The sequence below is a fragment of the Prionailurus bengalensis genome, chromosome B3 (assembly GCF_016509475.1).
Source record: "Prionailurus bengalensis isolate Pbe53 chromosome B3, Fcat_Pben_1.1_paternal_pri, whole genome shotgun sequence".
Lineage (NCBI taxonomy): Eukaryota > Metazoa > Chordata > Mammalia > Carnivora > Felidae > Prionailurus > Prionailurus bengalensis.
Genome location: NC_057355.1, coordinates 34,712,764 through 34,727,122, shown reverse-complemented (window position 1 = coordinate 34,727,122; position 14,359 = coordinate 34,712,764). Strand labels below are relative to the sequence as shown.

Sequence of the window (14,359 nt, the reverse complement as noted above, 5' to 3'; positions counted from 1 at the left end):
AATTTATGTCTCGGAGAAAACCATGGTGGTGGTCCTTCATTTAGATCTGGTCTGAGTTTGGAGTTGTGTGTGTGTGTGTGTGTGTGTGTGTGTGTGTGTTTTATCAAAGTGCACCTCCCTCCCCGTGCTCCCACACAGGGTCTCAGGTAACAGATGTCCCAGCTGAGCTGCCAGCTGTATGTTCCTGCTCTCATTTGCTCTCAGCTCTCCAAAACTTTGCTCCCTGGGCTCAAAATCCAAGGTGTATTTTCGTAATGTTTGCTTTAGGGTGTTGACTTGGTTATGTGGCTAAAAGCAAACCTACTTTTTCCAGTCTCTTCTAGAATGAGACTTTAGAATTTCAGACTTTGCATGTGACTCGTTTTCTATGAAGAACAGATGCTGGGTTTAATTTTGTAGAAAGAAAATTAGAAACCAGTGAAATCTTACATGATTTTACATTAGTACCGAAACCAAATACATTGAAAACATTTAGAGCTGTGTTCCTAGTTACAGATCTGATGGCGATGAGAAATTCTCGGGCTTTCTCTGACAAGGACTACCACTGACTCTTGGTTTACTCCTCTGTGTCTCTCACCCTGCACAATCTGCTCGGAATCTTTCTTCATTGAATCAATTTTCATTTATTTGTTTGTTTGTTTGTTTATTTAATTTTTTAACATTTATTTATTATTGAGAGACAGAGAGAGACAGAGCATGAGCAGGGGAGGGGCCGAGAGACGGGAAGACACAACCTCGAAGCAGGCTCCACGCTCTGAGCTGTCAGCACGGAGCCCAACGTGGGGCTTGACCTCACAAACCGCGAGATCATGACCTGAGCTGAAGTCGGACGCTTAACCGACGGAGCCACCCAGGCTCCCCAATTTATTTGTATTTATTGAGCAAGCAATATTGTAAGCATCACTGAACTCTTTTTAAATTACAAGAAAACTTACCCTGGGTCCAGCTTCAGTAACACGTCGTATGTTTTCATTTTTCCACGTCCCCTTCCAGGCTTTGTTTATTATATGCCTACAGAATCTTTACATCATTATGATCATGGTATAGTTGCAAGTTTCTATGTGGTACTTTTCACTTAATATTATATTCCAAGGCTGTTTCCATATCGCTCTGTATTGTTCATGATTATGGTGTTTCACTGAGTCTATCAAGCCCTCGTTTGTTTGGCCATCCTAAGGGGGATGTGTTCATCCCCCTTAAAAAAAAACTATGATGAAATACGACAGCCACTGCTGCTCAGATTATTGCTTACCCTATTCTTCTCAGAGCTCCCACGCCGTCCCTGTGAACCTCCTATTCCATCAGTCCATCCTGTTTTAGGGAGACCTTGGTTCTCTGGTTATGCAGACTGTGGTCAGCTGTTGTCTCCATGAATCCTGTAGCCCTGAACTCCCCTAACCCCGAGGCTTCTCGTCATCCCAGTCGCTGCTCTCTGGCCTCCAAATCCCGTGCCCAAGGCAGACCCAGTTAACTTCACATTATTTTGGTTACCACACTTTATATGATAATGTTTGTAACCATTTAGATATTATTTAGAGTTCTTCCCTGCAAGCAACGGAAGCAGGTGGGCATTGAGGCATGCCAGAGAGCAGAAGAAATGGTCTCAGAGAATCAACAGTGGGGTCAGGAAGAAGGACTCGAAGCCATTTGTGGTCTCTTGGCCCCTTTACTGGCTATTCAGATTTCAGGGAGGGAGCGTCCAATTGGCCCACATTGCTTACCTTGGCTTCAGCTGGCAGGGCCCCTGAATACATTCCCACCACACTTCATTCAGTGTGGAGGGGTGATTTCCTAAAGGACCCAGGGAAAGGGGAATGACTGCCAGGCTGCCCTACACACACGTCTTACTGTTGATACACATTTACCCAAAAATCCCTGCCTAACATTAACTTCCGTACGACGGATCCCAAAATGTTGTTAGTTACAGCATCCAGCTCCAACCCCAGAGTCTTTGGGGGATTTCAGTTCTCCCTCTGGTTCGGCAACCACCTCGTCTTTTGCATGGCTCAAGTTGAGTTCAATAGGAATGTAGCTTCCCTGACTCTCTCACTTCTCGGAATGCCTTCCCCTTTCTCTGCTCCCTGGCTCATGCCCCAGTCTGGACTATTTAGAGAGGCACCATAATATCAAATAGTTGCTTTTAAGTGAGAAAGGGGATATTAAAAGGTTTGGGGGATTTTATCCAAAATACACATTTCTCCCTTGACCCCTGCCTCACTCCAGGCAGGACACATCATTATCTCTGGGGGAAGGGGCATAGCATGGCATGTGTACTTGAAAAAGCTTCTCTTTTAATTCTGTTATCTTACCCCTACACCCACCCTGGAACCTCCAGTGGAATAGAGCAAGCGCCATTTGGTTTGGGGATTAGGTATGCGTCTAACACAGTATAAAACTTTTGACTGCTAGGCCGCCTGGGTGGCTCAGTCGGTTGAGCGGCCAACTCTTGATTTCAGCTCACGTCATGATCTCATGGTTTGTGGGATCGAGCCCCGTGTTGGGCTCTATGCTGGCGGCACGGGGCCTGCTTGGGATTCTTTCCTCCTCTCTCGCTGCCTCTCCCTGGCTCTGTCTCTCAAAATAATGAAATAAACATTAAAAATTTTCAAAAATAAGGGGCGCCTGGGTGGCGCAGTCGGTTAAGCGTCCGACTTCAGCCAGGTCACGATCTCGCGGTCTGTGAGTTCGAGCCCCGCGTCAGGCTCTGGGCTGATGGCTCAGAGCCTGGAGCCTGTTTCCGATTCTGTGTCTCCCTCTCTCTCTGCCCCTCCCCCGTTCATGCTCTGTCTCTCTCTGTCCCCAAAAAATAAATAAACGTTGGGAAAAAAAATTAAAAAAATAAAATAAAATAAATAAAATACAACTGTGATGGGTATTGCAAAGTTCCCTCCCAAAGAAGTTGCCCCTGTTTAGCGTCCCACCAGCAGTGAACGTTCTTACCCTGTCATATCAATCTTGTCATCCTTTGTATTCTTTGCCAATCTAACAGGTACAAATTGGGATTCTCTTGTTTTATTCTGTTGCTGCATTTGTTTGATTATACGTGATGTTAAACAGTTTTCATATATTGTATTTACTTCCCTGTTGTATTGGTCAGCCTGAGTTGCTGTAACAAAATACCATTGAGTAGGGGGCTTAAACACTAGGCATTTATGTCTCACAGTTCTGGAGGCTGGGAAATCCAAGATCAAGATTTGGTTGCCCATGAAGGCTCTCTGTCAGGCTTACAGACACTGGCTTGGCACTATGTCCTCACATGCTAGAGAGAGACAGAGAGAGAGAGAGAGATTCCTGGTCTTTCTTGCTCTTCTCATAAGGACATGAGCCCTATCATGGGGTCTCACCCACATGACATCATCTAAACCTCATTGACTCCCAAGGCCTCACCTCCGAATACCACCACGTTGAGGGTTAGGGCTTCAACATTTGAATTTTGAGGGGGACACATTCAGTCCCTGATGACTGTAAACCACACGCTTATGCCCTTTGTCCTTATTTTCGTTGGCTTGTTCATGTTTTCCTTACTGATTGGTTAGCCATCTTTGTAAGTGAGGAAAAGACAGCAGTTTGGGGTGTATTTTAGAAGCGCCTCAGGTTTTCTGCTTCAGTCTTAACATGTCATGTGTATCCTGGGGAAGGAGCAATGTGCTGGCAGATTACAAGCCTTTAAGTTTCGATTCCTTCTTTGTTCTGGTCTCTCATCATGATTTAGTCTTGGGTTTTGATGCTTGTCCCTGACTAACAGAGGTCCTGTTAGTTAGTCGTGATTTTAGGAATACTGTGTCTCAGGATACTTGAGAGTTTTCCCGTCTTGTGTCACAGAAAACTCCTTGACTATGGGGAAACAAGGAGGGAGCAGGTCACCGGGAGGGTTGGGAAGAGTACGTGGAGGATAGGAGTTTGGTGCTCTCGGGGGTGCTGTCACCTCCAAAGCCCCCCTCTCTTTATTTTTTCTTTGTTCTTTCTTCCTTTCTTTCTCTTTCTTTGTTTCGCCCCTCCCTTCCTTCCTTTTGTTTTTCTGTCTCTTTTTTCTTTGTTTCTGGCTGCATAGTATAAAAATCCAATTTTGGAGTATGTGGTCGGATGCCCACCATGGGGACTGAGATGGAATTTAAAGTCACTCACCATAATTCAACTATAAATTAGAGAATTCTTGTGAATAGAATAGGGTGGAATGTGGTTTCGTGTTTTCTTCCCCCAGGGACCCTGCCCAATTTGGCAATGGGAAGCTAAATTCAGGGTGGGATTAGTTCTAGGAAGTGGCTTTTTAGTATAGCTGCATGTCTAATCCCAATGTTAGTGACAGTGCCTTCCTTATCAACGTTAATAAGAACCCAGGAGGCCGTGGATGACTGAAGTCCCGCAATGTGTCAGACACATACTTCTGCCTTTGCTTGTTTATCCCAATTATCCTGCTAGAACTATCAAAGTGGATTTATTTCTACTCATTTCCCCCTTCTATTTTCCACCAAAAGCAGGCAGAAAGGCAACATGCTGCAGGGGCGTGGGCGGGAAGAACCCTGGAACAGGAGTGAGCAGGCCTCAGTTTCAGTCCTGTCTGTGCCCCTTACCAGCCTGAGACTGGGCAAGCCATGTAGCCTCTAGAGGCCTCACTTGTTCCATGTAGAGGGGACAAAATAACACCAACCTGTCAGGGTGGCTGAGGGGCCCTGTAAAGTGTAATGTGAAGCTAAGTGGTGCCTAGGCCGTAGAGCCTGTCCCTACCTGAGGGGTTTGCCCAATGCCAGACCCAGAAAAGGTGCTCAGAAAATGCCTCTCCACTTTTCTTCCTTGTCCTGAAAGTACTAAACCCTGTATTCGTTTCCTTGGGCAGTTGTAACAAATCACCATAAACTCGATGGCTTGAAACGACAGGAATTTCTTCCTCACAACTCTGGAGGCCAGAAGCTCAAATTCAAGGTGTTTCCAGGGCCCCCACTTCTTCCAGTTACGGGGGGATAAATCCTTCCTGCTTCTTTCAGCTTGTGATGGCTCCCTGCATTTCCTGCTCATGGCTCTATCTGTCCAGTCTGCCTCGGTGGTCATGTGGCCTCCTTCCCTCTGCGTTTTCTCCTCTGTGTCGGGAGAACATTTGTCATTGGATTTAGGGCCTGCCTGGAAAATCCAGGATGTTCTCATCTCAATCAGTATTATAGAATGAGCCTCTTGCCAAATAAGGTCATATTTTTGCCAAGTTTTGCCGGGTTAGGGCACAGACGTGCCACCATTTAACCCACTACACGCACTTCAGGGATTACGTTATGTGTCAAGACTGTGGCCTGATTAAGCACATTTTTTCCCAGCCACCTGAGTGAATCCACGAGCAGTTTGATGTTAAGAAATCAGGGCACGTAAGAGAGGAGAAAGAACAAAAGCTTGTGTTTTTTCATTTTAGTTTGTATTTACAAACAGGCAAAAAGCCTTCTCTCCTGGGTCCCCCATTTCGTAACGATGAGTTGAATGTATTCACTATTCACGTACCCATTCACCCGCTGCTGCTCACGCACTGGCCGTGTGGAACTGTAGCCCTCCTGTCACAGAACCTTCTGTCTTGCCCTTGCTCTGACTCCGTCGCCCACTGGCTCCACCCCATGTTACCTCCAACCTCCAGCCTTGGCTCTCTGAACATGGCTCCCAAAGGCTGGCTGGGCGACATCCACCTCTGGGCTTCACCCTCTGATTCGATGCTTATTTGCTCCCTGGGTTCCCTCCGCTCTGTGTCATCCTGCCATCGTTCAGGAACCCAACTTAAGCTGCAGATGTCATCCACAGACCACTCTGCCCTGGAATGTAGTTGAAGGAAAACGGCCTCAATTAAACGAGCCCCAAGGCTTCCGGGTGACTGATTACCTGGGGACAAGGACTCTAACCAAGGGCTAAGCCCTCACTTTTAGTGACTACAGTGCCAGCGACAGCAGTGACTAAGGTTTCCTCCTCAAGTCCTCACAGGCCCCCTCTGAGGTCATCTTATCTCCACCTGTCATTTCCACGTGGTGTGAAGGAGCTCAGTCTTCTTGGATTTGTGCCACACAAAGGGGAGGATGGTCCCTGGACCTTCTCACTGCTCAGAGGCACTGTGGGGACAGAGGAAGAACACAACCATGAAAAGTGTTTGAGCTTTGGGCCAAAAAATGCTTCCAAAACCAAGATCTAAAACAACAACAACAACAACAAGCTGAGTTAATGATGGCTTTTTGCACTTAAGATGGAAACATGAGGTTCACTGAAAAACTCATGTTCTAAAGAAGGTCATAGTGTTGGTCAGTGTCCCACATTAGGACTGGGACTTGGAAATTGAATAGACTGAACTCCAAACCCTGCTGTGGCAACGTGACCCGGGCAGGTCACGTCTCTGAGCCTCAGTTGGGAAACCACACCTCTGAGAGGGCCGGAGATGACATGTGTTAACCTGGTATTGAGTGGGCACCTGAGTATTACAGCTATTACTGTGATTCCTTCTCTGAGGCCGCCTTTTTTTTTTTGTTTGTTTGTTTTATTTTATTTTTTTATGTTTATTTATTTTTGAGAGAGAGAAATTGAACGTGAGCTGGGAGGGGCGGGGGGGGGAGAGAGAGAGAGAGAGAGAGAGAGATTGGGAGGGAGACGCAGAATCTGAAGCAGGCTCCAGGCTCTGAGCTGTCAGCACAGAGTCTGAGGGGGCTGGAACCCACAAACCACAAGATCATGACCTGAGCCGAAGGTGGACGCTTAGCTCACTGAGCCACCCAGGCGCCGTTTCTTAATTTTTTTTTAAATTGATTAATTTTTTTTTTTTTTTTTTTTTTTGAGATAGAGAAATCGCAAGCTGGGAAGAGGGGCAGCTGGAGACGAGAGGCTCCTAAGCAGGCTCCATGACACGGGGCTGGATCCCGTGACCCTGGGATCATGACCTGAGCCGAACTCAAGAGTCAGATGCTCAACCCAACTGAGCCAATCAGGCACCTCCTCTGAGGCCTTCTGAATCCCTCTCCCCTCCCCACCCCACCCAGCCAGAGAAGCCAGTCCCCCCAGGAGCCTCCCCCAGTCTTGTGCTAGCTGCACAGTGCTCTTCTGCTGGGTCTAGGCCATTTGCGTGGAGCTGGGGTGCCTTCCTCCTGGTTCTCGGGGCCTAGCTCAGCATGGGCATATCGCTGGTGCTCAGAGCATGTCTGCACCGTGAAGGAACACTGCGTACCCGCCCCGCCTGCCGCGCCCGGCATCGCTGTTCTCTGTGAAATGATGGGTTAAATGAACAGGAGTGTAGAATCACCCTCTAGGTTAGAACTTTGAAACTTTCCGACATTTCTGACTTCCGATTTACTATGGAAGCAGGAATATCACCACTTTAGGCTTACCAACAAATATGTATTTAGTGCCAGTCTCCCTGCTACGCACATGGAAGACCTGACTTAAATCTCCTTACATCCCTGTGAGGTAGAACACAGGCCCCCTTCCTAGTCACACTGCTAGAAGTGGTGGCAGGGATGTGACCCTAGGCGCCTGGCTCTAGGGCAGGGCCTCTAACTTGCGGTGTCCCCAGTGCCGGGACTGCACGGAGACTGGGCCACGCGGCCTCTCCAGCAGCTTAAGGGAAGTCCAGTCCCTCTGGCCTGAATCCCGAGGACCTAAGTTGGAGGTTAAGGGGGATTCTTGAGGGATAAGCCTCAGTAAGAGAGAGGGTGCCACGCTGAGCTCCCCAAGGTCGTGGCACCGGAAGCGAGGACCGAGTTACGTATGTGAGCCTTAGGCACGTCTACCTTTGTGTGTCCCTTCCAACATTAAAAAAAGAAGAAGAAAAAAAAAAAGGTTGGAGTTATATTTTATGAGTGCATTGGTATAAGGCGAATATAACCTAGGCTGGATTATAGTCACTTCGTTCTTCTGATTTGAAAACCAGCCCTGTGCCTACTAGTGCCTAACGGATAAGGCTTTCTGGTTACCCAGAGCCTCTGGGGCGGGGGGGGGGGGGGGGGGGGGGTGAAGCAGGAGCGAGTGTTCGGGCCCCCTAACCGGCCTCTTGTCTCCGCAGGTCCCGCAGCGGATGGCGGCGGCCCAGGGCGCCCCCGAAGACGGCGGCGGCGGCGGCGGCGCCCAGGGCGTGTGGGGCGCCTGGGGGCCCTGGTCCGCCTGCTCGCGCAGCTGCAGCGGCGGCGTGATGGAGCAGACGCGGCCCTGCCTGCCCGGCTCCTCCCGCGCGCGCGGGGCCCTGCGGCCCGGGACGCCCCCGCGCGCCTTCGCGGGCCACGTGGTGTCGGCCGTGCGCACGTCGGTGCCGCTGCACCGCAGCCGCGACCGCGGGGAGCCGCGCGCCCCCGCCGGCCCCGACGCCAGCCGCCAGGGCCCGGGGCCGAGGGGCAGCCGGCACCCGCAGGCGCGGGGCCGCGACCCCACGGCGGAAAGAAGGTACGCGCGCGCCCGCCCCTGCCCCCGTTCCCGCCCCTCCCGCAGCCCCCACCCCTGCCCCTACCCCTACCCCGACGTGCCGCGCGCTGCCCCGCGCCACCCATAGCATCGCGCGGTCAACGCGTCGCTTCTGCCGGCTGGGGAGGAATTCTTGGCTCCGCGTATTTCCTTTCATCTTTTGATTTATTTTGCAGCCTTCTAGAGCGTTGAGGCCACTCCCGCCCCACTCTGTGCTTCAGAATCGTCTTCAAAGGGAAGCTAATTCTGAGCAGGCCCTTAGGCATCAACCTTAGGGAGGCCCTGTGGAGGGGTGAGGCAAGGCGGGCAGGGGGGGTGGGGAGACCTCCGGTCCGGTGCAGCGGGGGGAAAGGGAGATCCCTGGCCGCAGGCTGTGTGGATGTGAGCAGAGGACATAAGATGAGGGGTCTTCCAACCCGGGAGTCGATGAGGAAATTTCAAGCCCTTGCAGAAAGTGAATGTTGGGTGTCATACGTGCTCCCAGACTGTTGACTTCAGGATTGTGTGCACTCTTTCTGGAAAGTTTCTGCACAGAATTTTGGGTGAGCACCCTGCTTTGAGGCTATCTCTGATGGAGGACCGAGACATTTTTTTTAGAGTCTTAATAAAATATGAATTCTAGAAGTTGCATGGCAGCATCGAAATAGTTGTATAGCTCCAAAACGCCTCTCATGGTTCTTCATGCCCAGCATGAATATGCCAAATTAGGCTGTGCGCTTGGGCAAGGTAGGAACACAGCAGCTGAGAAGAGCTTGTCAGTGAATTAATCCACTGATACTTCCAGATTACTCCGTGGTCATTCGAAAGTATTTGTTCAGTGCTTCTAGGTCCATGATAGATTCTTGGGAGTTTTTAAATACACAACAACAAACAAGCAAACATTTACAGGAAGAACAGGAAGTCATCAAGCCAAATTAGTGTCCATCTGGGGAAAGGCATGAGCTATCGGGGGCGCTGCCCAGCCCCTCTTGTCACTGGGGGTTCAGACATCAGCACTGATGACCACCCTGGCCCACTGCGGCTATATGCTTCTTGAGCGTCCTTCTCAGCCACATGTAGTAGCCTGTCACTGTCACTGCCGTGCAACCTGGAGGCGTGGAGGAGACACAGCCCATCCGCCCTCCCCAGCCGCATGCTCTTGACATGGTCGGTAGGAGTTCAGAGAGGACCATTTCACAGGGAAGGTGCTTTAGCTGAATTCTGAAGGATGAACCACATTTGGCTAGATGGAAGGAAGAAGGGACGATATGTGAGTTCTGAGGGCTGGCACGGCCTGTCAGTGGGAGAGGAAAGAGAGGTCAGCTGGGAGGATGCTTCCTCCCTTTTATCGACCACAACCCCGTCATAAACGTAGCTCTCTATTCCCTTAACCTGAAATGCTGGTGACCAACGCCCTTTAGAATTCAGAACTTCTCAGATTTTCGAAAGGTAATTCAGGGCATATTTCGCAGATTAATGGCGCTCCTTCTGCGGTAGGGGGAGGCATCCCATGATCAACTGCATTATTATTTCTGCACGAAACATTTGAAAGTTCATGTTAAGGAGGATAAAAAAAGATCGTGATAGTCCTACGTCCATTAAGGTCAGGTGTGCCGCCCGGTGAACTTTGACACCAACCCAGTTCTAAAACATAAAGAGAAAAGAAAAGACCAAAACTCCTGGTTTGAGAAGTGCAGATGTATAATAGCTAGAGTTCATTGAATGCCTGTTCTATACCGGGCACTGTTCTTGTCACTTTACACGGACAACTCTGTGAAATAGTGCTAATCCCATCCTCATGTCCGAGGTGAGGAAAAGGAGGCCCAGAGAAGCAGAGTAACTTGTCCAAAGCAACGCAGCCAGTCTAGAAAGACTTGGGATTCAAACCCAGGCAGTGGGGGCTCTAAGGACCTGATTAAAGAGCCTTTATACATGAAAAATCTGAGGCTCTAAGAGGTTAAAGGACTACCCAGGGCCCCAGAGCCATGGAGGAGCTAAGATGTGAAGGTGCTGCTGGGTCCCGGATTCCTGGAGTACTCAGGGACTCCTCTCACAGCCTCTGTGGTTGGGAGCCCAGAAGAGCTGCCCAGGGAACAGGCTCCAGTTGGCCGCAGGCCCGCACTGCAGGCATTCTGGCCCATGCGTTTTGGCAGCAGGAAATTTTTTTCTCCCGACTTATTGACAAGGGGCCAGTTACTGTTTACTATGAAGTTCCTACGAGTTTTTATCATGCTTTTGTAATTTGACAGTTTCAGATGAAACAATCCAAATATTAGCCTGGGAGGCCTGCGCCACCGACAAACCTCATGCTCTTCCCAGCTGACGGAAATCACATTTGCTTATGTTTATCAGTCATTAGGAGCTTGCATGGTACATGTGACCCCAGAAGAAATGTCCGCGTGTTCTCTGGATGGCTGTCTTGCCAGACTCTCTGTTTCAGGTTTGAGGTTTGAGGCAAAGGCTCTTAGGGCTTAGATGTTTCAGAAACTGTTAGGTTGTTATGCTAGGCAACTGAAAACTTAATTGGAGCCAGATAACACACAAAACAGAACTATTCAACCTTCCAACAAATATTTAAGTATTTGCCATGTTGTGAGGCCCTGGGACAGACACAAAGGTGATTAAAAGCCAGGTTGGGGCTGAAGGCTCATACTGACAGGCTAGAGCAGCTGTTTGGAAACTTACTTTTTTTTTTTTTTTTTTTTCTTTCAGCATAAGAATCCTGTCTGCAAAATCAGTGTTAGGCTGAGGCTCAGTTTGTCACACAGGGCATCCCAATGGGCCAGTGACTTTCAACCTTGGCTGACCATGAGAATCTTGCAACCACCTTTCCGAAATCTCAACACCCTGATCACATCCCAAACCAACATCTGAATCTCTAGGGGTTGTGGGCACACATCGATATAATTGCTGTCCGGCTGAGGGTGGGAACCATTGGTTTGGAAGTACCTCTGTGGGACCTTAGAGTTCTATGGAAAAGAACTTGGGAATTGACTATCATCTAGCAGAATTTTGCAGGTGGGTGAGCACGTATCCGAACCAAATGCAGTGGGTGGGGAAGCTTGTTCAAAGGGGAGCTGCCCAGTCCTCACGATCTCCCCTCCCTAATGGCAGTTCTGTTTTGTAGGTTTGGGGTATGACCCTAAGTAGCTTCAGATTAGGAGATTCTGATGTACCCCAGACTTTGAGAACCACTAATCTAGAAGCTTAGAAAAGACATGGATGTAAATGTCTTCCATACAAGGTACTGTGATAAAATAATAATAGTGAAGATGCTAGCTATCATTCTGGGCCATGGCTTATGTGCAGGCACCATAGCGAATGCATTATGACATTTATAGTTGATACAACCCTATGAGGCAGATGGGTATATTCACATTTTACAGATGAGGAAACTGAGGCTCGGAGGAACGGAGTGATTTGCTCAAAATCACCTGCTTCAGAAGCAACAGAACCAGAATTCTAAGTGGGTCTGTTGGAGTCTGGCACTCAAGTTCTTTTCACAGAAATAGGTATTTGTGAAATAGGTGGGTTTTTTCTCCATTCATATATGTTTTTATATCTTATTATTTTGTTAATGTTTCAAGGTTTCGTTTCAATTCTAGTTTGTTAGCATGTAGTGTAATATTGGTTTCGGGAGTAGAATGTAGTGATTCATCAATTACATGTAACACCCAGTTTATTCTCTATGGTTAAGAGTCTCTTATGGTTTGCCTCCCTCTTTTTTTTCTTTCTCCTATGTTCATCTGTTTTGTTTCTCTCTCTCTCTTTTTTTTTTTTTTTTTGAGAGAGAACGAGAGTGTGTGAGTGATGACATGAGCTGGGGAGGGGTGGAGGGAGAGAGTGAGAAAACCTCTACACCCTGTGCAGAGCCTGTCTTGGGGCTTGATATCACAACCATGAGATCATGACCTGAGCTGAAATCAAGAGTCAAATGCTTAACTGACTGAGCCACCCAGGCGCCTCATCTCTTTTGTTTGTTAAATTCCACATATGAATGAAATCATATGATATATGTCTTTCTCTGACTGACTTATTTTACTTAGCATAATATACTTTATTTCCATCCACATCGTTGCAAATGGTCAGATTTCATGCTTTTTGATGGCTGAGTAGTATTCTACTCTGTATATATGCCACATGTTCTTTATCCATTCATCAGTCGGTGGACATTTGGACTCTTTCCGTAGTTTGGTTCTTGTTGATAGTGCTGCTATAAACATTGGGGTGCATGTGCCCCTTTGAATCAGTATTTTTGTATCGTTTGGGTAAACACCTAGTGGTGTGATTCCTGGGCCGTAGGATAGTTCTATTTTTAACTTTTTGGGGAACCTCTGTACTGTTGTCTAGAGTGGCTGCACCAGTTTAAATTCTCACCCACAGCGTAAGAGGGTTCCCTTTCTCCACTTCCTTACCAACATCTGTTGTTTCCTGTGTTGTTCATTTTAGCCCTCTGACAGGTGTGAGTTGATATCTCATTGTAGGTTTGATTTGTATTTCCCTGATGATGAGTGATGTTGAGCATCTTTTATGTGCCTGTTGGCCAACCGGATGTCTTCTTTGGAAAAGTGTCTATGCATGTCTTCTGTTCATTTCTTAACTGGATTTTTTATTTTTTGGGTGTTGAGTTTAATGAGTTCTTTATAGATGCTGGATACTAACCCTTTATCAGACATGTCATTTGCAGGTATCTTTTCCCATTCCATAGGTTGACTTTTAGTTTTGTTGATTGTTTCCTTTGCTGTGCAAAAGCTTTTAATCTTGATGAGGTCCCAATAGTTCGTTTTTTGCTTTTGTTTCCATTGCCTCCAGAGATGTGCCTAGTAAGAAGTTGCAACAGCTGAGGTCAAAAAGGTTGCTGTCTATGTTTTCCTCTAGGATTTTGATGGTTTCAGGTCTCACATTGAGGCGTTTCCTCCATTTTGAATTTATTTTTGTGTATGGTGTAAGAGAGTGGTCTGTTCCCATCCTTCTGCATGTTGCTTATCCAGTTTTCCCAACACCATTTGTTGAAGAGACTGTCTTTTTTCCACTGGATATTCTTTCCTGCTTTGTCAAAGATTAGTTGACCATATAGTTATAATTCAATTTCTGGGTTTTCTATTCTGGTTTATTGATTTTTGTGTCTGCTTTTGTGCCAGTACCATACTGTCTTGATGACGACAGCTTTGTAATATAACTTGAAGTGTGGAATTGTGATGCCTCCAGCTTTGCTTTCCTTTTTCAAGATTGCTTTGGCTATTCAGGGTCTTTTGTGGTTCCATACAAATTTTAGGACTGTTTGTTCTAGCTCTGTTAAAAATGCTGGTGGTATTCTGATAGGGATTGCATAGAATGTGTAGATTGTTTTGGGTAATGTAGGCATTCTAACAATATTTGTTCTTCCTACCCAGGAGCGTGGAATCTTTTTCCATTTTTTTTGTGTCTTCTTCAATTTCTGTCATAAGCTTTCTATAGTTTTCAGTGTATAGATTTTTCACCTCTTTGGGTAGGTTTATTCCTAGATATCTTACAGTTTTTGGTGCCTTTGTAAATGAGACCAATTACTTGATTTCTCTTTCTGCTGCTTCATTATTGGTGTATAGAAATGTAACAGATTTTGTATCCTGTGACTTTGCTGAATTCATGTATCAGCTCTAGCAACTTTTTGCTGGAGTCTTTTGGGTTTTCTACATTGAGTATCATGTCATCTGCAAATACTGAAAGTTTGACTTCTTCCTCACCAATTCAGATGCCTTTTCTTTCTTTTTGTTGTTTTATTGCTGAGGCTAGGGCTTCCAGTACTATGTTAAATAACAGTGGTGAGAGTGGACGACATCCCTGTCTTGTATCTCACCACGGAGGAAAAGCTCTCCGTTTTTCCCCACTGAGGATGCTCTTAGCTGTGGATTTTTCATATATGGCCTTTATTATGTTGGGATATGTTCTCTCTGACCCTACTTTGTTGAGGAGGGCTTTTGTCATGAATAGATGCTGTGCT

General features: G+C 47.3%; 1 protein-coding gene across 1 annotated transcript in view; it reads left to right on the top strand.

Moving 5' to 3' along the window:
• The window catches only part of THSD4 (thrombospondin type 1 domain containing 4), a 576,363-nt gene that overhangs the window by 75,617 nt on the left and 486,387 nt on the right, over positions 1-14,359 (top strand). The window contains exon 4 of the mRNA XM_043554015.1: positions 8,009-8,382. Coding sequence (XP_043409950.1) covers positions 8,009-8,382 — 374 coding nt within the window. The remainder of the gene's footprint in view (positions 1-8,008; positions 8,383-14,359) is intronic.